Source organism: Ischnura elegans, chromosome 9 (assembly GCF_921293095.1).
Source record: "Ischnura elegans chromosome 9, ioIscEleg1.1, whole genome shotgun sequence".
Classification (NCBI taxonomy): Eukaryota; Metazoa; Arthropoda; class Insecta; order Odonata; family Coenagrionidae; genus Ischnura; species Ischnura elegans.
Window position 1 is genome coordinate 102510555 of NC_060254.1, and position 24128 is coordinate 102534682.

At 37.5% G+C, this 24128-nt stretch overlaps 1 protein-coding gene across 1 annotated transcript; it reads left to right on the forward strand.

Moving 5' to 3' along the window:
* Window positions 1-5114: 5114 nt before the first annotated feature.
* LOC124165507 (larval cuticle protein A3A-like) lies at window positions 5115-8505 on the forward strand. The gene is made up of 2 exons (XM_046542949.1): window positions 5115-5147; window positions 7698-8505. The coding sequence occupies exons 1-2, from the start codon at window positions 5136-5138 to the stop codon at window positions 8388-8390; spliced, it is 705 nt and encodes a 234-aa protein (XP_046398905.1). The 5' UTR covers window positions 5115-5135; the 3' UTR covers window positions 8391-8505.
* The last annotated feature ends 15623 nt before the right edge of the window (window positions 8506-24128 follow it).

Here is a 24128-nt window from a genome sequence, read left to right on the forward strand (position 1 = left end):
CTTTGAATAGATCTCAAAATTTACTTTATATATTCTTCATATCATTTAATTTTGAAGTACTCCAGCTTCTTCCCATTAAATTTAATAAAATACGTAATCCCTAAATACGCCAGGTGCACCGATGGCTTGAAATATATTTCTTCCACTGAATGACGCATCAGTGAGAACAGAACAAAAGAAAAGCAAAAAGTTATTACGTCATGAGCAGAAGCTTGACCTTCCGTCGGACGGAATGGATCTGACAGGCTCAGCACGATCGATTTTTCATTTCTCCGCGCCACCACGTGGCATAGACTCTCATGGCAGCTGTTTGTTTTGGCTTGCTCAGCGCAGCCTTTAGCTCTTCGCATTTATGCCGACAGATCAGTGGCGGATTATTTACATAATTAAGCAAAATTATATCAAAATAAAGCAAAATAAAGGTATTATTAGATAAACAAGACAGCAAAATATAAAACACTGATATCATACAATTTAATGCAAAAATACATTACACATAATAATACTCAACAGCCTAAAGAGCACGTTAAATCGAACCTTGTTTTATCGGTCCGGGACCGTATGACGGCATGGAAAGGGGTACTTATATGCATAGCATGAAAGACATGTAAGTGTTCCAACTACACTAATAATGGTGCTTTGAACTTTAAAGCTGTGCCACGGAGCCACGCTAAGAGTTTATAATGCTTTTTCACATCTGTTCCTGCGACAGGCTCATTGCGCCTGAACTAAGCAATTCCAATATTGCGCCAGACGAAAGGTTAAGAAGATGAATTATCTATATTTCCTATAAACAATGGAGAAACTTTCTACTCACAGCTAAAATATTAAGTAATAAAATAAACATAATAATGCATAAAATAAGTCTGCAGCGATCGATAATAACAATTATAATTTACAGATGTCAAAAATATAAATATGAATCATATCATAGTATTCATGGTGAAGCAAAAACCCAGTACTGTTCCACAAACTTTTATATGCTGTCGACTAGTTTCGACGGCTATAGCGTCATTATCAAGACAAACAGAAACCTTCAAAACAGCAAATAAAAGTTTTTGAAACAGTACCTGCTGGGTTTTTGCTTCACCATGAATATCTCATCGTTCCAAGTCATATCAAAATCAAATTTTTAGAATACCAGGACTATACACGGTGCTATCTTTACGGAGACACCCGCAATTCACAAATTGTGCGAAAAGCAGCTAAACTGGCTAAAGCACTGGACCGGAAATCGGGGGATCCTGGTTCGAATCCTGGTCAAGGCGGATGATTTTTTCTCTGTGGATTTTTTGCACGCAAAAATCAGTTGATTTCATATAATAGTACAACCACACGAAGTGATAAAAATGGGCAAGATACGAAAATTAACAGAAAAAAGTAAACCATTATTATTCTGAAAATGGCCTACTGTCCTTAACTCCTGTTACCAATGGAAGCCAAGATGGTCTTCGGGCTCATCGACCAAGTGTCTCCACATAATACGTTCGCCTGTCTTATCCAGCTGGCTAACCATCTTCCTCATGTCCTTCTTTACTTCGTCCTTCCGGCCCATTCTCGGTTTCCCTGCCGGTCTTTTACCTTCTCGTTTTCCTTTTAAGGCCGTTTTACACGGGGCACGAACTTGAACAATATATTGTACGAAGGCGCAGTCCACACTGCGTCGTGCAAAGCGGCGAATAGGGTGGTTTCCGATATTTTTTTATTGCCTAAATCGAAAGATTATTACTCCTGGAGTACGCATTCCACGCTCTTAGATTTTTAAATGACGATACCTCTTTTTCGCGATTAAACGAAAAGTGAAACTTATCAAGCGCACGAAAACGCGACGGCTAAGTAGGAATGATGGGAAAAGCCTGTGTGACGTATTTCTGGTTCCAGCTTTGGCCGTGTGAGGTGACCTTGGGGCGAGGCTTTGAGCGCTGATACGACGCAGGCTGCTAGCAGGTAGCACTTAGCTTAAATAAGGATTATTATTCCCCTATCAAACGAAGGAAAATTTCCGAACTTAGGCAATTTTAATGGGTGATTATTAAGAGATGTTTCCTTGAGCTCTGTGCCTCATGCATGCATTGGTAATCTCAGACGATGTAAAACTCCGATCTACTGGCATAGAAACTAGGTCCCTGTGACGTGACGTGGAGTGGTATCGCATGGGCGCCAATCTGGCCTTTTTCAAATGAGGTTAAAATTGAACATTAACATTCGTCTAAACTGGGATTTCTAAAACAAAAGAATTTGTATATTATGAATACACTAATTGTGGGTAAGGAATCGCAATCAATGCCTTTCGTTTTCTTTGATGAAGGAAACTACCCTATTGCTAGAGCACATGCGAAAATGCATGAACGTGAGATGGAAAAAAACATCATCCGTGAATTCGCGCAATTCCACGCCATAAAGAAAAATTAATGCAGTTCTAACATTCAAAATTCCGTTCCGCACGTAAAACGGCTTCATCACTTCTTCTATACACGTGGTAAAGCTATGTTAATCTCCCGCTTCTGATGATTCGCACGATATTTGGTTCTTTATACAATACTGTTAACTCTTTGTTTTTTCTTTTTCTCCATATGTTTCCTTCTTTGATGTGGACGAATATTCTTCCAAAAACTCTATAACGTTATAAAATGTTATGAGCTTCTTTCGAGATTTTTGTAAAGCCGACACTTCATAGCCATGTAATAGCATCGGCAGCACTCTTATTTTATAAATCCTAATTTTTCTCATTTTGGCAAGGGTTTATTTTTAAATGGTTTTATTGAGCTCCAGTATGACCAGTCAGCTCCTGAAGTTCGGGCATTCATTCCTATCTCTTCTTTGTATTTTTTTGTGAACACCACTCCAAGATATTTCATTGGGTTTTTTAAAACTTAGAATGCCACACTAGCACAGAATTCTCTTCATCTTCACCTGAGAATTAATAACATTTAATGCCATAATTGAGTAAAGGCAAGAAGTCCATTTGGTGGCAATTTGCTTGCTAATAAATTATGTGGAAAACAAACTATATAGAAAAATAAATTATGGCGGCAAAACTCTTACGAGTAAACTATAAAATTCACAAATGAAACAAGAAAAAACTTCATTCACTTAAGCGTATCGACCTGACGTTTGGTTTGAAAGGTGAGGGAACTTAACCTAAAAAGATAAGACTTCATTTAGAAACTAGTAAATGCCATAAACTCAGGGTAGTAAGGTGAAGTTTCTTAGACCGGAGTATCCAGTATTTCTTATTAAGTCCTAAAAATACGAAAATCGCAGTCGATCAAAAGGGTTGTTAGGAGGTATGACCTAGAATAAACAGGTAAATATTTTAAATGCCGAGGCCAGTGTGTATTTTTAAAGTTTTCGTTTCAAATACTAGAAATTAAGGGAAATTTTTAAAATGAAGAATTCAAACAATTCGATACACAGATATATCATAGTGCAGTTTTCATACTTGATAAACAAGAATAAAATCAGGGAATGAAAATTATAATGAAATCAATATTGATTCTGCCCCAAAACAGCGACCCAAACAAAACGTTACACCTACTAAGACGGAAGTGAGAGAAAATTAACTTGCATGAAAGTAGATAGTAATAATAATAATTATTCATTAATACAAATCCCCAAAGGCATAAATAAATATCTTCAAGGCAGTATAGCCTTATTCGCTGTATGTCACCAACGATTCAACGGACGACTCGTCCATCTTCAACATCGACGTTGTCTTCTTTTAATCGAGAAGCGGGGTATAAGATTAGCAATGTGTGAAATCCCATTGTAAAAGAAAATAAAAAAATGATAGAACTAAGTCTCTATATCTGAATTTCTTCCATCTTTCCGGCCAATCGGGAGTAACCTGATTGTTTGACTGTTTATGGTTACATCTCAGCATTTATTTTTCGGTTAAACTTATTCACTCATCCTGATGATGTTGGAGGACACGTTCAAACGTTGGTGATACATTACGAATAAAACCGGTGAACATACATAGAGGATTTCATGCAAAAATGCTGTTCCTTGAATAAATACATTTTAATGGTAATAATTGCCTTTATAATATTAAGCACAAATGTATATGCAGCAAATTATACATGGTGATGATATTCAACGAATTTAACACATGGTAATGGCGAGAAAAATAAACGCAATTAAGGCGCCTAAAAATAATTATGTCATAATAATGAAATGAAATGAATGTTTTATTCCACCAAAATACTTAAATTGGTCGGTTTTTTAACTTATAATATTATACTGACAGAGAATTCTCTTCATCTGAAAATAACTCGCATTAAATACTATCATTGAGTGAAGGCGGGATGTCAATTACGGAGGCATAACTCTAGCTAATACACGAAAAAATTCACAAGTGAAACAAGTTCAAAAACAAATTTTTTTCATTAATGAAATGAACTTCCACAAACATGAGCCTGACACGATACACGGTAATCATGTCATATCTAACACAATATTTTCTTGAATTGGATAGGTGAGGCAGATACTCTGTGGAGATCCATTATGAGATATGAAGTGAAACGCTTTGCACTTTCCACATAAAAATTTATTAAACTACAGTCGACATGTTTCGCTGCACTGCACTGCAGTGCATATATTTTATTAATTTAACTTTAACTTAATTAATTATTTTATTAATTTAAAATATATTTTATTAATTAAACAAACGTTCTGATAACCGTCGAAAACTTGCGAAGAGACGGGTGGCCCCACGAAACTGTAGTTTCAAGCCATTCCCTCAAATTCGAGTGGTCATAAGAGGGAGGGTGGACTCTCCCGGCCCGGAGCGAAGTCGCGGATAAAGCAGGAAGAGCTAAGAGTGAAAACAAGGCGCGAGGTTGCAGGTGGGAGGGTGGGCCCGGGGACTTATAAGTTTATTCGCGGGCGTGGACTCGAGAGGGAAGCGGTGAGAGGTAACGGCGACTCAGAGAAAGGAGCGGGGGGAGGGGCGGGGTGATTTTGCTTTGCGGAACACACATACATGCACTCACACAACGGGAAAAAGAATTGCAAAACGGTCAGAAAAAAATTTATGCTCCCCAACGGTCACCCACAACTCATGCCTGCCGAGTTTCCACCGACTAAGGTATATAAAGCGGTGGACACTACCCCAGATCACATCACAATTCGAAATGGCACTCAAGGTAAGTGTAGCAACACAGTCCTCCACGAGCTGTCGCGATCAGGATACGCGTTATCATAGGGAAATGCCCACATGCCTAGTTTCACTCGAATCGGTACCCTTAAATCTCACTTAAGCAAGAAGGAAATATCCATTCGGACCTTAATTAAGTCTGTTAAGTAAAGCACGGGCAATTTTTCATTTGCTTAACTGTAATGCTTTTATTTTAGTAGTAATATCCGAGTCAACCCAACCATGTGATTTGTGCATCATGGGTATACTAAGGCTAATATAACGTTAAAGTTCCACTAACGCACACATAATTCACTACTTATTATATGCACCGTAATTCCAACTATAGTTATGAAATTTTATATATTCAAATTATATTAACGCCCACGTAGAAATCCTTCCTTCCCTCCCTCATTCAGGACCACATTTTATCAGAAAATTTTAAAATTGAAGTTTAGAAGTATATTTACAAAAAGCATGCTTATGAACTCGTTCCACTCAGCAAGCATTACTTCTCAAGCAATTTCTATAGGTAGGAAGGTCTAGCCCAAATTTTGTAGAATAGGTTTCGTGCAGTTAAAGTGAACTTAATTTTTGGCCGTGTTAGTTGGTTTATGCCGACATCTTTTACAATTTATACAAAAATAATGTTAATGAAAGCTTTTGCGAATAGGGCGCTTAGAATGTCATAAACGTCTTGTCGGCCCTCATAGTCGCATTTAAGTTAGGGCGAACGCAGAATCATCTCACGATCAACCCTACTACTATGAGTTTTTCTACAATCAAACCTCCCAAAGTGAAAATATTTTTGAGGTACATTGAGGTTCTCATTGCGTTTTTCAAAGGGAGTCTTTTGAAAATTTTTAGCTAAAATCAAAATAAAGCTATCTATACAATATTACTAGTTTTCACCACGCACTAAAGCTTATTAAAGAGATTCCTAAGGAATGAAGAACCCGCTATAGAAGAATTATATCAAACATTTACCCCTATTTCCGCAGTTACCTTCAAGTTGTTTCTTTAATATGCAGTATACATGTGATAGAAATAAGTTTTTTTTACATAGCTTAAGTATTATTTCAAACGATTGAAGCACCTTAGGTTGTAAATACTCAGTGTAGAACTACTACCACCGCCAATCTTCCTCCTTATACCCCATATCTTGACACTCTCTGGTAGTTTCTTCGCAGTAATTGCGGAGTAAAAAGGGTACAAAACAGGGTTATCTGGCCGCGAGGATATAATAACTATTCAAGGTATCCTAGCTCCAGAAATATTTACAGCCCAAGTCGTTCGCATTTTTTTCTCGTTAGCGTTAAAATCATAACGAAACGTCTCCCGCAAGTAGTCCCTCGGATCTTAAAAATGGCAGAATAAGTGAGAATACCTTACCTTACGTGAGATACCTTAGTTTTGGGTGACGTTAAAAACCAAACTAACACTAAAAGAGAGTCAAGGGTGATATTAAAAAAACCACGAGAGTGTTTGAAATATGAAAATACAATTAAGTTTTCTCGCAAATCCAGCCGCTAGTGCAAGCATGCGAGTGAGGCCTGACTAGCGATAAGGCGATATATCTCGATGAATTCGGTCAATGAATACTTAGAAGGGAGGTTTCCTGAGTGAGCATACCTTTGCAAAATTTAAATTCCAAAAAGCTCTCAAATATAATAATCCACAACATAGAATATCACATTAAGTTATCGGCATTAAAATTTAAGCATATTTCACTGTCAATTACCCCTAACACCAACAACTAGCCCGTATAAAATTCCGTTCCAAACAAGAAAAAAACTAGAGCAACTGGTAAAATAATTTCAATACTAGTGGTAGGTGAAAATACCCAACGTTGTTTTTTCTTAAATGTAGGATGTATATAGATAAGAAGTTAATCTAAAGACCCATAGGGAACGCACGAAAAGTAAATTATACGGAAAATCGGCGGAAGAGAGTCATTAGAGAAATTCTTAATACTGGAAACCCACGAGCTTATAAATTCAATTTCCAAGCAATCTTCCAAACTGTAGAAATCGCTAATCTAAAACCTAATATTTAACCTCGAAATTACCATAGTCATATAAGCTGAAAAAGGTTATCTGGTGAGAAAATATCCTCTTCAACGGGACTTTCGGCTGAATTTATCCCAATGCTGAGGTGATGAAGAGTTGAGTCAATCCCTAACTAACCATTAACAGCGAAAAATACAGCCTATTTCCAAACATTCGAATCCCAGTGCCCTGTGACTTTAAAAATTTTCCATTTCTTAGCTATATCATTTATAAAATTTCCCTCAAACACGATTTTTCATCGTATTATTCTCATCAGGCTTATGCGATTCGGTTGAATACAATGTATAGTTATACAAATATTTCTACCTGTTTCCCAGAACATATTTTAAGCTAGTATACAACTATTAACTTTTCGACTGCCTCATCTCTCTGAAAAAACACGTCCCCATTTTCACAATAGGTGTATATGGCCCAAGATAACTTTATATCAGTGTCATATTCTAATTTGTCTAATGAACTCCTCTCTTTCTTTCATTATTTTCGTGCAACAGTTCGTGATTCTCGCCGCCTTCGTGGCCGTTGCCAACGCCGGATACCTCGGCGCCCCCGCCGTCGTGGCTCCCGCCTACGGCCATGGATACGCCCGTCCCCTAGCCTACGGCGCAGCGGCCTACGCCAGGCCCCTGGGATACGCCGGCTACGCAGCACCCTACGCCGCCAGACCCCTCGGCTACGCCGCCGGATACGCTAGGCCATACGGCTACGCTGCTGGATACGCCCGCCCTTACGGCTATGGTGCCGGATACGCTAGGCCATACGGCTATGCTGCCCCCTACGCTCACGGCTACGCCCGTCCCCTCGCCTACGCCGCACCCGTCGCCAAGGCCGTCGTCGCCGCACCCGTCGCCAAGGCCGTTGTCGCCGCTCCCGACTACTACGACCCGCACCCACAGTACTCCTTCGCCTACAGCGTGGCCGACGCGCACACCGGAGACAACAAGGCGCAGCAGGAGACGAGGGACGGAGACGTTGTCCACGGGAGCTACAGCCTAGTGGAGCCCGACGGCAGCCACCGCCAGGTCGACTACACCGCCGACCCCGTCAACGGATTCAACGCCGTCGTGCACCGCGGACCCGCCGTCGTCAAGGCCGCAGTCGCCGCACCCGTCGTCGCCAAGGTGGCCGCTCCCCTCGCATACGGACACGGCCTCGGCTACGGACATGGAGGATACTACCACGGTTGATTGACCCCCATCAACCTCATTCCTCACGATCGTACCATCAGCACACATATGAGCTTTAAAAGAATTCATGTAAATGTTGTATAGTTCATTAAAAATAAATTTATTTTTACACAAATTTCGATTTCACCTTATTGAATCCCTACCTCATTCCCGGGTTTACAAAGACGAATGAAATGTTTCCTCCTGGCACAAATAATTCGTCATTTTATGACTGAACCGTTAGCTCTTTTGCTTCACATTGTTACATATATATATTATGAGCACGTAGTAAAAGGAGATAAACATAGGGAGGGCGAATAAAATGTTCATGGCGAATAAAAAAATCGAAGTCATCAATTTTGGATAAAATATTTATACCGAGAACAATCATCTCCTTGGGGGAAAATCATCATATGACAGTGGCTGTGTGCTCGCGAACGAAAAAAAGTGTCGAAAAAATCGTATTGGAAAAGAAAAATACAAAAAGAACACTATCATCCGTTCGAAATACGTGCCTTTGTAGGAAAAACAATATTTCTGTGCACTCCATAAACAAATAAACAAATCCTTCAATACAAATACGAGGAAATATTTTACTTCGGTATCAGGCGCCAGCAATAGCAAGAAACGAAAAAAAAAAACTTAAAATTAAACTAGTAAACTATGAAAACTATTTTTGAAATATTTTCATAAAATAAAGGTGCTGATGACTCTGACAATCCATATTCTAAATATGAAATTAAAAAGAGAACGCCTTCATGCATTGATTATCAACAACAGGCTGCAGTTTCCGCCTTATACGCGTCATCCCGCCATCAAGCAGGTTGGTATCAAATATACTTAGGGGAAGGTAGCCTAAATCACACAGATTTTTGAAAAAAAACGGATAAACTCAAAAATAATTGACACAATATAAGTTTTAAATGCTGCTTAATAGGAGGAGGAATATCTAGTTCTCTCACAATTTTTGGGGACAATCAATTTTAAGTTGAACACATGCATAAAAATTCAATTTCAAATCTCTGCATCTTTGAAATCAGTAGTAGATGTTTTTGATTGAGAAACAATCTGTAAAAATTGAAACAGAATTTAAAAGTCTTTCGTAGGAGTGTTTATGCTTCAGAGTAGTTTTTTCACGGCAGCTTTTCCAAGACTTCTTACATCCCACATGTATGTAGGGACGCGGTGCGATTTGGGAGCGACCGCCTTTTTATATGAAATCATATTCACTGCCTAAACACGTGATCAAACCACGCTGTTAATAGCACTAAATGAAACACAATAGGCTTAAAAAATATGATATGTAGCTAAAACTTTTTTTCAATATTCTTGTGAAAAGATGAAATAAATAGCAGAAGAGACACTTCTTTTCTTGATACCTACGCACCTGACTTGTCACTACATTGATAGCCACAAATAAAGGTGTGCTTTTTGATGCAGGAAATTCCAAATCCAGCCGTTAGATAGCATATTAGTCTAATACATTGGTTTCTAGCATGGTGGTGCGATTTGGGAAGCGTTGCGATTTAGGCAACTCTCTCCCGTATCTTTTAAGTACTCTTGAGTTGAGATCGATAATGCCAGAAAACATCATGACACTACAAAAAGCCTACTTACAGTTGCTGAAATTCGAAAACAAAAAAAATATTGATCCTTAAATAAATGATGAGGCATCAATGGCGGGGAATGGGAATTATCGCCTGTATACATGAACAAGTATAAAACGAAAACGATGGTAGATTCAGTTACAATTACATGAGGAAATCTAGATTGTGGAGAGATGTGAGACAATTAACTGACTCTTTTGTGCATCCCTGACTCGCCACTTAAGAAATACTAAGTCAAACACGCTAGAGATCCTAATAAGAAACGTGGAGACCTCGACACTCGATGATTAACCATAAATGTTGTTTCCGACTCACACTCTGGCGAGTGAATTGCATGAAAAACTTCAAGGAGCTAACAGCTGAAAACAACTCCCTCGGGTCTTTGCTTCGCCAATCCATGGTTCATAAACACAAATACGATGAAACACTGGCCCAAAAATTATAATTAGAAATCGAGAAAGAAACGTGGAAAGCCTACATGCGCATACTCAAAATGTTGGCCCCACACAAAAATATTCTTTACTTCGGCGTAGCGTAGCGCCAAACGTTTGCTTTTTTTCAAAATCCTCTTTATTTTCTTCAAGGTACAGTTTTCTTTTATTTGCCTTCCTACTTCGATCCCTTCCTTTCTCTCTTCAACAATCCTCACTCACTCTCCATCATCAAAACCTCAACAACATTGAGTATCAGTTATCATTACACATCAACCGTATTTAAATGTCAAACTTACCTGTACAAAATAATAAAAAATCAGTCTCCATTGGTGGTTCCGAAGGACTTAATGCCAGAGTTTATTTTTTAGTTCTATTATTATTAAATTTATTTCATCCACTATAAATTTCTGAGTATTCATCCAAATACAAATTAGAAATAATGATATACCCATATGATTAATTCTAAGGTAATTATCCCTCTTAAAATTGTACCGATATTGTTGCTTGGTTTTGTTAAGCTATGAGATTTCGGTTTGGTACTCCCATATGTTTCTTTCAATGTAACATTGATAGAATTCAGAATGTTCCGAAACGATGGCAATGAATGCTTTTTAAATCACCCAAACTAACGGCCTACACTCGATTATTGGTAAATATATATAAATAAAGAAGTCTAGAGAGAAGAAAATGCAATAAAAAGAGCAACCGATAACCCCTAGCAGTGTTTAGAGGGGGAAATAGTTGAAAGAGTAAGGAGCGCGGATTTTATAAAATTGGCAATACAGTATTTCCCAGCCTTCATTGTGATTTAGGGGAAATTATATGAAAACACTACAGGCATAACGTAAAAAAGTAGCACTAATCAATACTAATTAGGAGTAGGCTAAGAAATCTAAATCTCCACACAAATGCCATAGCGTTTATGGCGGACATTTTACGGAACATAACACTTACGGGAGCCATATGTAGCACGCAGAGAAATCATTGCATGCGTAATGAAAAATACGTTTCCGGGATATAAAATATTAAAATCGATGAGGAGTCGCATGGCATCTTCGCGTGCGTTCGGGATGTGTTCGAGTAATGTTTTGATAAATGCGAAGAGAAAGTTGAACAACTTGAACATATCATTCGCCTACGCTGAGCATACATATAATGGCAAATATAAGGCTACAAATGATTCAGAATAACTTAAAGAGGGAGGATTTTACGATAAAATATTCCCGGAAGTGATACACGATTCCGTGGTCTGGAGACAAATTATAACGTGCGTTATCATAGGGGCATTTTCAAGAAGTAGAGGCATTTTCAACGCTTGCTATAGAGAAAAAACAATATTCACACACTAGAGATTTTTATTTAGAGAAAATCCTTCAATACAGAAGTAAGGGAATATAATTTGCCTTGATATCAAGCGCCAGTAATAGTAATAATCGAACATAAAACTTAATAAGTTACTAGAAAAATATGAAATAATCATTGTCGTCTGTAGCTGTCACGTATTCATAGCCCTAAAACTCGAATGCTAAACATGTATGCAGTTAAATAAATGAGCGCTGTCAATATACACTGCCGTAATTTTAATTCTGTTTAAAATAGGGGGCAACGTGCGATTACTTCGATCCCTATTTCAATTTTAACTTCTAATAGCCTCGCAATTGCGTGGTAAACTTTGTTGAGAACAAGAGAAAAATCTGCTATTTCTATTTGCGTGGCATAGCAACATTTCCCAGACTTAGAACAATTTAGGGTGAAAAAATAAATTTTTGGGACAGACAAAACCCGATGAAAACTTACGATCAAAAAATCAAATTAGTAAATAGGCCAAAATCAGAAAATATCGTACGTATTTCAATCACAATTTGAATTTCAAAATCCTCCTAATAATAAGTAAGAGCAAAACACACTTTACTCACCAACAGATTGTCTTAGTTCTATCTCGTCACAGAAAGTTTCACGCATTAATCTTCTTACCTGCAAAAGATTAAAACAATTACTACACATTATAGTTACGACATTCACCCTTGGAATACACACATTAACATAGTTACCTGACAAATCGTGCTACAATAAATGAATGAGTTGACCGTAAAACGCCCCATTATAATATTCAATTAATTTTCTCTAAGGGACGTTTTCTTGATTATGTTTAAGAACCAAGCTGGAGATTGCAATGGGATTAGACAAAAGGCTCCAAAGTATTTATGCGATAAACATGGAGAATTATTTTTTTTAACCATCTCCTAAAGAAAAACCAAAAGATACCTAAATATATTCAGAACTTAGTCCACCACAATCTTCTTGAGAGATCTGGTATCATCATAGCATGTTGGATAGCCGCATACAAGATGCAGTGAGGTTTAACGTCCTCATAAAAATACAACTGCATCAATATTGCTCTCACGGGTTTCAGTGAATACCAGCGCAGAAAAAATTTAATAATTACAAACATTAATTAAAATACGACACCAGCAAATTAAACAAAATTCATTCACAGCAATTTTAGAGGAGTCTGGTGAAATGGAGAATTCTTGCCATCCAGTTCTATCCAGGTTTTTTCGTTGCTGATGATGATTGAATGATTGGCAAAGAGACAATAATCTCAACCATTGGATATCACAGAAAGCTTTTAAACCCCAACATTTTGCAAAGCAGAAAAAACGGTGAGCAAGGGGAAGCAAGAAAGGCACGTTTTAATGGATATGAAAGTAAATATCGTCATGAAATCCTTCTTCGTTAATATTCAGCAAGGCGGACAAAATCAGTCAAGTACAGTATTTATTCAAGAATAATCGCAGGCTTTCCCGGCATATCCTGTCGAGGAGGATTACTCGGGATTCACCGGGTCAGGTTTCGGATCATGACGTTAACCGTTGAAACCATGGTAGTTTTTAATAAAACTTCTGTGTAAAAACAGAGTTTAATTTTATTCATCCAAAATGGCCGACGTTTCGTTAAAAGAGTTGCCCATCGTCATCACGGCATGCTCACCATGGACGACTGCGCCCTGATGACGATGAAAGTCTCGTTCATAGAAACGTCGGCCGTGTTGGAGAACCTGATCCGGTGGAAGCCCCCAGTAACCTTCAACGATACATCATTTCCATTCTTTCAGGCTCATAATTATTGGATAGGATAAGAGAGAGAGCGGTGTATTATTTTCGAGTAAATTTCTTTCGACGCTCACTCCTGATGAAAAACATACAAGGACATAGTTCGCATAAAAATAGATACCAATTTAAACTCACTTCAATCGAAGAATATAATACCTTGTAATATTCGTTACATAATATAGCTAGCTACAATCATTACAACCCATACCGACTGATTAGATTACTAGACTTGAGCAATGTAACAATATTGGTATAGCGTCAATGACTAATCACCACCGGGAGAAAATGTTTTCTTAACAAATCCTGAATTACTATCCACAATTAACTCTCACTCTACCAAATCATGGGCATTTGAAGAAGTAAACATATGATGCGAAAGAATCATTTACGTGACATTCATACAGGCGCAACGGAAAGTTAAGATATGAACATTCAGGCTAAATAATGGTAGATGAACGAGCGCAACCTCTAAAAGAAAATGGGCTTAATGAATATTACTAAACAGCTAATGACAATTTCGGTGCTATATGTCTCCTATAAAACTTTAATACTCGTAGCCATTTCTTTGATACTACTTGTATTCCTCAACATTTAGCATTCATATTCAAGATCATTCATTCAATGGAATTTTCTCCACTTTCTAACCCATTTCAAGTTAAATAGCTGTACGCTCTATACTAAATTCTCTTTTACTTTCTATCTTACCTGACATTCACGGCTATTTCTCTTACAACTCTTGCGTGCTACATAAAAGTCTCACAATAATTACTATCTCCCATATTTATTATGAGCGATTTCTATAAATGAACGCGTGAAGGAATCAGTCTCGCAGCACATGGTTGAAACATATATTATTCAATAACTGGATACTGGAACCACTTTATAAGTCAACTTCAAAAGAATTACTTTACTTACCTCTACACGTGTCATCTCCTCTCTCCTCTCTCCTCTCTCATATGCTCTCTCATTATTCTCACATCCTTGTTTGGTTCAATGCTTTGGAAGAAAAATATCTCACGGTGAATCGGTTCACATATTTTGAGGAGGCTAAGTAAAAAATCGGCAGTGCAGAAATGTGGGAAAGATCGTATAATCGCAATAACAAAAGGTATATTTACTATGCATATTGAAAAATTTCACTTTTTTAACTAGATAAATCAAAATGATAGAAGGCTAAATATATAAGCAGAACGTAAGAAGGTGAAGAAAAAATTTGGAGCGCTTATTATCGAGTTCCTAGGAATTTCTCTTACCGATATTGTGCGCACGCGTTGTTTCAATCTAACGTGAGTTACATTCGAGTAGAAGATCAACATTAACATTCGGCCAGTCTCTCTGATAGCCCAAGCACCAGAATTACAACCATTCGCACTATTTCAGCGTTTTGTCACCGCCCACACGCCCGGAATGCGTCAAGCAAGAACAAAAATTATAAAATGACATCAATATTCGTAGGAATTTAATAATTGCTATTATTTTTTATTCCTAACTTAAACTCGTTTAATTCATGATAAAAATAGTTCTCGGAGTATATGTCAAATGTATGTGATGCAAAATAAACTGAAACGTTTGCTAAAACTTTTTTGCATCACATACATTTGACATATACTCCGAGAACTATTTTACCATAATTGCTGTTCTCATACACTCGTCAATAGGGATCTACAGACATTTAATCATTATCATCAATCCATAAACCTAGTCGTTAGAATGAATTGAAATTAAATCTTATTTTAGCCCATCAAAATTGTTTTCCCTGAGATACGAACTCAAGAATAGAGTCGCTTTCTTTACTTGAAGAATTTTATTTCTATCCTTTTAAATCTCCTTCCTAATATTTTTTTAAAATTTTATGTACCTAACTTAAAATTTATAAAATTGAAAATGTTCGATGTAAATATTTACAAGTCATGGAAATGATAACATGAAATTATACTCACACTAAGTCTGCTAAAATTTTCACTTATATGTGGAATAAACATTTAATAAATTGCGGGTTTGGGGATTGTATATATTTTCAATTATTCTCCCTATTGCAATACATTTTGAGTATTTACATCTTTCGAACGCCATCGTACTACGGTATATCAGAGGTTAATAATAAAATAAGAGATATAGACTGCAAAACAGATAGATTCAGCATGTAGCTTTTCGGAGATCGATAAGAGGCAATAATGGTAGCGTTCGGGCTTACTAAAAGGTTAGTTGACTTGCAGTGAAGCTTACTAACTTTTCTATTCCCTATGCACGTATTTCTTAAAGCTTATGTATTCCATAACGCATGATTCTGATTTATCCTAAGACTTCTTACATCATGTTTTGCATGTTCTCGCTCCATAGGCAGATTGCCCTCAGAAGTAGTGGGATGCCTTTGCATGGATGTGGAAGTAAAATATGTCAGTATGAGTAACATTTTTATGTTCGTGTGCATATTGGGAATCCCCTTGCATGCTGGAGATTGGTCACCTCCTGCCAAACACCGCTAGAGGTGCCTTGCAGTATATTACGCAGGCATCTGTCAAAAATTCCCCTGCATTCTATTTCTACAGAAATAAAATATTTTAAAAAATCAATGTATTTTGTAACATCAAGTTCTTAAGTCCCTCATATAGCAACAATAATAATAATAAGAAAACACTTAGCATTTATTTCATGATACCCAATCATCTTGCATAATAACATTTATTTTACAGCAAAAAAATTTCCGAACCTATAATTTCGGTAATCTAAATAATATGAATCACATTATGATACATTTTCTCTTGCCGGGCCCACCCATGAACCAACGTAAGGTGGTAATTTCATTCTCATGCCTTAATGAATAGCGTAAGTATTTGCATAAATTATTTCACGGACAGCAAAAAATTCAAACTAGAAAACTATATTCGGCGATGAGTGATTTCTCGAGCATCAATTTCACTTTGTTCCAGCAAAACATAACACATTTTTTTCCTTTCCCCCGGTGAAAGAGAAAGTCCCATAAAAAGAAGCGTTCTTCTTTGCGGGAAGAGGGAAACGATTTCGTCATCGTAACTTTTTGCATTTAATTGAGGAAGCCCCAGTCAAGGTCATAATAAAAAACGACAAATTGCATCACATTACTACGTGATACTTTCACTCCAAATTCACAGAAGAAAATAGTTATAGAGACACGAAACATTTGCATTTTTTCACGGATAAGTGGAGTTGTTTTCTTGATAATTTTTATCATCATCATCAACAGTCAACAACACTCAGATTGTTTTGACGCCGTCTTCCATTCCGCTCTCCAATCCGCTAGCCTTTGCATAGCGACATATTTCTTTATTTATTGATTTACATCTACATAATAACCCGCAAGCCGCCTAAAAGGCGTGTGGCAGGGGGTGTTAGGACACCAGCCGTTTACAGCTGAAAAATGAAGTGCTATAACTAAGTTGGGAATAGCGTTTATTAATGTCCTTTAGGGTTCGGAGAAAAACGACTTCCCATATATATCCGTTCGGCAAAACATCTCTCTTAATTTATCGCTTCTGTCGGACCTGGAAATATAGTGGGGCTCTAATAGTATGTTCTCCGTGCCGCTCTTAAAGATATCCATTCTCAATTGTTCAAGCAATCTAATCCTAGCGCGCAGCCTCCGAGTCTCCAACGGCTCCAACCCTAATTCGCTTAACATCTGGGTAATACTGCCTGTGCGCCCATTTTTGACGAAACGCGCAGCCTTCCTTTGTATTTTATTCAGTTGGCGGATTAAGTATTTCAGGGCTATGCCGCAAAATTCCTTATCTGTGTTCCCCACGAGAGGTTCGAGGCTATCGCAACTCCCAGGGACTTCACTTCGTCAAAATAAAAAAAACGACAAATTGCATCACATTGTTAAGTGATACTTTCACTCAGAATTCACCTTTACATCCCTTAAAACCTATCCTATGTAACTCAATCGAGCAGGGGCGCAGGCTAGGAATTAAGGCTGGGGGGTTTAAATGCAACTAATACCGGGGTGTGTGGGGGTATGGAATACTCACCAGGATAAGCGGTAGGTGCGAGATAAATACATTCAAACGTGTTCAAATAAATGGTTCAAAATGGTGAGTTTTACGGCTTTCTGAGGGATATTTTATTAATCCTTACCGCATTTTATTAATAATATCAGTCCAATGAAGTAAAATGGATTAAAATTAAAAATTTCTCTCAGCTCTGAGGGGGGGAATTTATTCCCCTCGCTGCGCCACGCACCACATTTAGAATGCTTCTCCTGCTAACTTCTCTACGCTTATCAACGTGCAAGACTCTCTCACATATAGCATGCTCCACATGAAGCAAATTTTCATATACACAATAGAAAAATAAATTGCGCTCCAACAGGGTACCTCCATTGAGCTTTCTGCGTGAACTTTTCACCATGATAAAGCGGGAGGAAACGATCACTCAGTGTTTTGAGCCGAAGGTTGGTTTGGATAGGTGAGGGAAGAGCTCACCCCGGCATTGAACCACAAGTATTTGAAATTTACACGCTCAGGGTAGGAGGGATAGAATCTTTTCCCTGGGCCACCTCACAATTAGAGGACTTTATTTTAGGGATGCCCAAGGTTTCACCCGGAATTCAATCGATCCCAAAAAATATACGCAAGTTGCGAGCCATCGCGCTCGCTGAGAGGAGATTAGTAACAGAGAATGCTCTTTTTTACGTATTATAGTTCACTAGCTTGCCTCGAATTCGTTCAGTAGGAAAATAGAGAGGGCAACATCACAGAAAAAAGTACAAATAACGGCAGTAACTGGACAATATAGTTAATAGAGTAAGTTAATAGAATTTCTTCAAACCTAACTTCAAATCGTAAAAATGGCCGTGGTGGCCGAGTAGTCTTCTTGAAGGTTCGAATACTGCGACATGATGACAGAAATGGCTCTTAGTCAACGTGGTCAAAGATCATCACAGTATGAACACGAAAAATAACACGCAGAAAACCAGATAATTCACCATATTTCCGAAAAAATCCAAATATATCGCTTAATTTTGGCCATAAATAAAATAATGAGTTCTTTACAACTGTAACGGTATTTTTTACCTGTGAATTAATGATCCTGGTGGCACTATATAAGGCGTTCTGATACGAAAGAATACTATAAGACAATAGGAGCTTTAACGTCCGCTTTGATCCCAATGAATCTTCTGTTGTCAAATATGTGGACGCCGTAACGAATTTCGCAAAGAAAATAAATTATAATATAGGTACGTTACTCCTGCAAGGATAGGTAAATATTCTCGACTACTTTCATCCATAAATTAGCGGCATAACGAGGCATCGCAAAGATTTTTTTTATTTTAGGCTTCTCGAGGTTAAATTTTGTACCGTCATTCCTTTTCTTTCATTCACGAAAAAAAATCCATACTGACAAGCTTTTAGGGAAAGATAAATTTTCCATATCTAAGATTCAAGAGAATTGGTATCATCTGTCACCCTGTATAATCTTAAATAATTTGATTATGATAAATGGAACCACGAGCACAAAGCGAACCACGAGCGAATAGCACATATTATTTTAAAACTCTTCCTCGCGCAAGTTGTAAAACTTTTTCAACCATCACTTAATAATGATAATAGTATTAATCGTCAAACAATCAAACACACAAGAGTAGTTGAAACACCTAGAGGTGCGATGGTAAAAACCACCGTGAGTTAATTATGCAATGGTGAGAAAAATAATTTGATTCCAGCTCATATGTATGCTGACTGATACTCAATTTTCAAATCAAGAGCTGAAATACTTTTGCGGAACAAGATGCATAAATTAAGTCACAGCTGTTGGATAACCAATCCATTATCATGAAATAATAAAATTGATCGGTAAAAACATGGATTAAATAAACATTAAACATAAAATACAGAGAACTCAGCAACTTATTCTGATATATATTGATCACAATCACCACTTCTTTTCTATTCCAATATCCTCCTTCACAACAACCTATTTACTTTTTCTCTGAAATTCTACGGCCCACGACCCCCGTCATTCAATGAACACAAATTTGAGGTAATAACTATAAGTAATTATACTCCACTCCTATTTCTAATCAACTCATTCACTTGCAAATTCCAATTCCTTCTGCTGGCAAAAATGAGATTGTCTACTCAAGCCATTATCAACGCCTAGGAGATAACTTGATCCACAATCGAAATCTAGCAGTTTTAATAGATAATTTACGAGCATTAGATGATTTATCTTTATCAGTAATTGGTCATTATAACTTACAATACAATAAAAATATCTTCTTTTATAGCTAAGGAAAGCATATCGAAGTTTACCTTGTTGAAAATTATCAAAGCACTTCCAAAGAATTCAAAACAAGTTCGAATCATAAAAAAATATTGCGAGCCCCCAAAATTCGATTTCACGGCTGATTCCCGATTAGCACAGAGGCTTAAGTAATATGTCATTAATTGGTAATAATCATAACAAGTGAAGTTTCGGCAAGCTAAGTTATTGTGAACGAGGCTTTATAAAGAAGAAGGTGATATTTTTTCAGATAACCTCTCTTCGGAAGTAATAAAAAAGTAAATAACGAAATCTGACAAAAAATGACAAAGCCAACTTTTGCCCGAAGAACATAACTTTCTATCACTGGCCAATCTTTAAACAGATACGCTTCAAAGGAGAATCAACCTTCGCTTTCACGCGAACTTTTAATATATTGGGATCGGTAGATAGATTTTAATATACTGCCACAGTCGTAAGCGAGCAAAAAGGCAAGAATTAAATGATAAAAGACAAAGGAGACTGAAGTAATATGCCACAAATTGGTAAGGATCATAATAAGTAAAATCTCAAAAGTTAAGTTGTTTTGAAGGAGGCTTTACAAAGAAACTAAAGACATTTTTTTACTGATCATCACTCCTTGAAAATAATGAAAAAGCAAACAACACATACAGAGAAAGCACGCCTAGATCAAAAGCCAACTTTCGCCACAACCTTAACATTCTATCACTTGTCAATTTTTTACTGTTACGCTTCAAAGGTGAATCGACTTTCGCTTTTACGTGAACTTTAAACGATGGTCCCATGTGTCCCCGGAGAATATTCACGACCAAAAGAAGATTGTTTGACGTTTATCTTGAATTATAATCCTCGAGTGAAAATTTTCGTAATACCAAGCGCTCCTTTGGCTGGCCGAAGGAGCGCTTCCCGTAATGCTTCCCGGCGAATTTTCAAACTCTTTATTTTTTTTGGTGTCTTTGGGGGAAAGTTGCTCGAGGAACCGGATGCAAGAGACGATTAGGCATCAATCCATACCACACCACGAGCACAGAATTGCGGGGAAAAGTCTTGAAAGATTGAAAGGAAAACATAGTGCAACAGTCCCCCTGGAGCGAAAAGGCGTCAGCAAAGTGATTAGAAACAAAGGAGAGTATAGACTAGTGCAACTTCAGGTGATATTTTCATTCCATAAAGAGATAATAAATTTCCCATTTGAAATTAAGTCACCGATCCAAAAAAAATCAAATTATTTACTTTGGGGCAACCTCTGTCTAGAGCAGGGGTCTCCAAAATACGGCCCGCGGGACGGATCCGGCCCGCGGAGGGCTTTCATCCGGCCCGCGCACTCGTTTCAAGCAGCGCGCGATTCTCGTTCGTTTAACTCAGTGAGACACCGATAGGAGCATTGCAGCGCTGTACTGCACGTCAAAGTCGCCTTCAACTGATAGTAAATACGAACTACGCCACCGGATTCTTCAGTAGACGTTGGTATCGAATACTTTAGTCATCGGCAAATTTGCTATCCGGCCCGCGGGGCGATTCGGAACTTAAAATGTGGCCCTCGTGGCATAGTAAATTGGAGACCCCTGGTCTAGAGTAAACCAAACGACCTAGAGGCAAATTCCTTTACTGAATCAAATAAGCGCACACTCCGAGTCCAATCATTAACATAACTCAAAGGAACTAATAATAAGACTAATAATAAGACTAATTATATGACTAAATGCGCACTGATGGCCAATGCTGTGCAATTCGACGGTAAGCACTAATGCCAAAAATAATTTCCAATGCTAGCTTAGTATATTTGATGATTTTGAGCATAATTCTTTCAGGTAAATCGCGGAAGATAAATTCATCATCGAGGGTAATGGACATAAAAACCAAACCATGTGCATTTTTTTCAATTTTACGCTGGCTACCTTATGTTCCGCTTATGCTACACGATTGTATACAGTCAATGGAATACAACTTTTCTCATTTAAGCATGAACTAAAATATCATCAGAACATGTATTTGCCGGCCTCGGTGGCGGCGTTTTTAAGTCCTAGCATGCTAGTCCGAAGGTCGCGGGTACGAGTCCCACCTGGTTAGATTGACAATAAACAGGGCATTGATGTTTGTGAAAATTCATCGTTTGTTAATTGTCCAAAGCCCCTGATGGAACGGCCTTAAATGAGTCGGGGAGGTCAATGTGAAAGTTATACATTAATCTTACATCCAAAAACTAATTAGAATCACACGTCTTTTAGAGAAATGCTAATTTGGACCAGGGATCGATCTTGAAGATCTCCTGCCTATGCGGAAGACTAGATACGTTCCACAGAAACATTATGGAAGCATAGGAGAACTGAAGTTCCTAGATAGTTAGAGGTTTGCGTAATGGTCGTAACACGGTCCGCCGTTCGATCCCAAATCTCGAGAATTCTTTTGTGGTAGGTCAAGAAAGGAAGAGTACTGTAAGATCGCTGATTTCTCTGGCTTAGATTCGTTATAGCCAAATAATTATGGCATGAAACTAAGAGCAAATTTAGATATGAGATTAATTTTTTTAAACAAGGCCTTTTTATCGAGCTAGCAATATTAATAACCAAAACAAATATATTTCTCTGAAAACAAGGCAATGTGATAGTATCTGAATCAGACGAACCCTGAAAGCAAGATAAATTCGAGCATATATTAAGCCGGAGCAATATTAATTTCCTAACAGAGATGAAGCATAAATACATAGTTTCTACCCTTATGCCCGACCTAGAGTCATATAATTTTCCCCATAGACATGAAACATAAATACTTTTGAACATTTCCGATACAGGTAAATTATTCAAAGCTACCGAGCTAAAAGTTTTTTTGGCTTAACTCGCAGTTCACAATTTGTACACGATTAATGAAATGCGAGGAAACCTGCTTTTGATCCCTAATCACCGCCAAATTGGAACATCCCCAGAAACCACGACTCTTTCACGGAGATTTACACTCTTACGCTCCACATTTTTTCAAGATAGATGAACACGAAAACACCTCCTAATTCGTATGGTAGTTACTTGCGCTGGGAGGAAATAACCGGCTTGAATGGATACGCTACCGCTAGAAATGTGTTTTGGTAGTAATTTAAAACGGCTACAAGGATTCAGTTTTCCCAGCGTATCCGTACAAGATTGAACCACGTCAAGTAATGTTAGGTGCTCTCGACGGCCGAACTGCTTTGAAATTACAGCTTGACATGATGCACCACTAGTCTCCAATTTTCCGCAGACGTTCCGACGTGTGCGAATCTCACACTAAGCCGGGACGATGAAAGCGAAGCCCTTATATAAAGCTGAAAAAAAACTGTGAACTCATCGCAGGAGAAATTATTTAACTCCCATCCCCCACGGATTTCTGTAACGAACGAGTGACCTCATGCTACAAACCACCGAAGATTGTTACCTTAGGCAAGATCCGGATACAGAAACCGTGGGTGTGGTTTCTACAAGATTAAATAGGACACAAGTTTGAAACTTTGAAGATAACCTATGGAATAGGTTTAACCGATGAAATAGGGGATTAGTTCAGGTAATTCAAGTGGAAACATTTTTCAAGAGATACAGCTAGGGCTGCACCTGGTTAATGTTTTTTTTTAATGCATGGCGGAAAAAATTATGATGTTGAAGGGCAATGTTTTTCAATCGTTGAACATCTTTACTGGTAATTTCGGCATGCAAATATTCCTGTAGAAAAAATAAACCTGTGGAAAAGTGCCATCTCTATTTTCTTTTAATACTTATGATGTCATTCCACAACATTTCGCCTGACTCTGTAACTTTTATGGAAATATGTTTTCTTTTACGAAAAACCATTTATTCATTATTTAATAGATTTTAATGTGCATGACCAATAACATAATTAAAAGGGAAAACTCACTATACACAAATTATAAAAATATACTCATAGTACACACAGTCGTTACCACTACATCGTATCGATTACTTTCCATCAACAACTTGAAATAAGATTTCTACATAATTTGCTTCATACTTCAAACAATTAAAAGATACTAACTTCACTACAATATTTATCATATTTCTCACATATTTTTCGCAAAATATTATTTAATATAAAGTGAAGAGAAAAAATACTTGGGTCTCATAAGAAATTTGGAAGCATAAAACTTAATACTCTCTAAAAAAAACTTGAATTCACAAATGTTTAAGGTGCCATGCAGACATACGACATATCCTACAACCTTTCCCCTTTTCACCCTTTGACAATCAAGTATTGTCAATGGGGCTTTCTTTGATACATGACCCTCTTTTAATGGGTAAATATATAAAAAATAGTGTGCCTGATGTACCTGAAAATTTTCATTTGAATTATTTCAATCGCCTC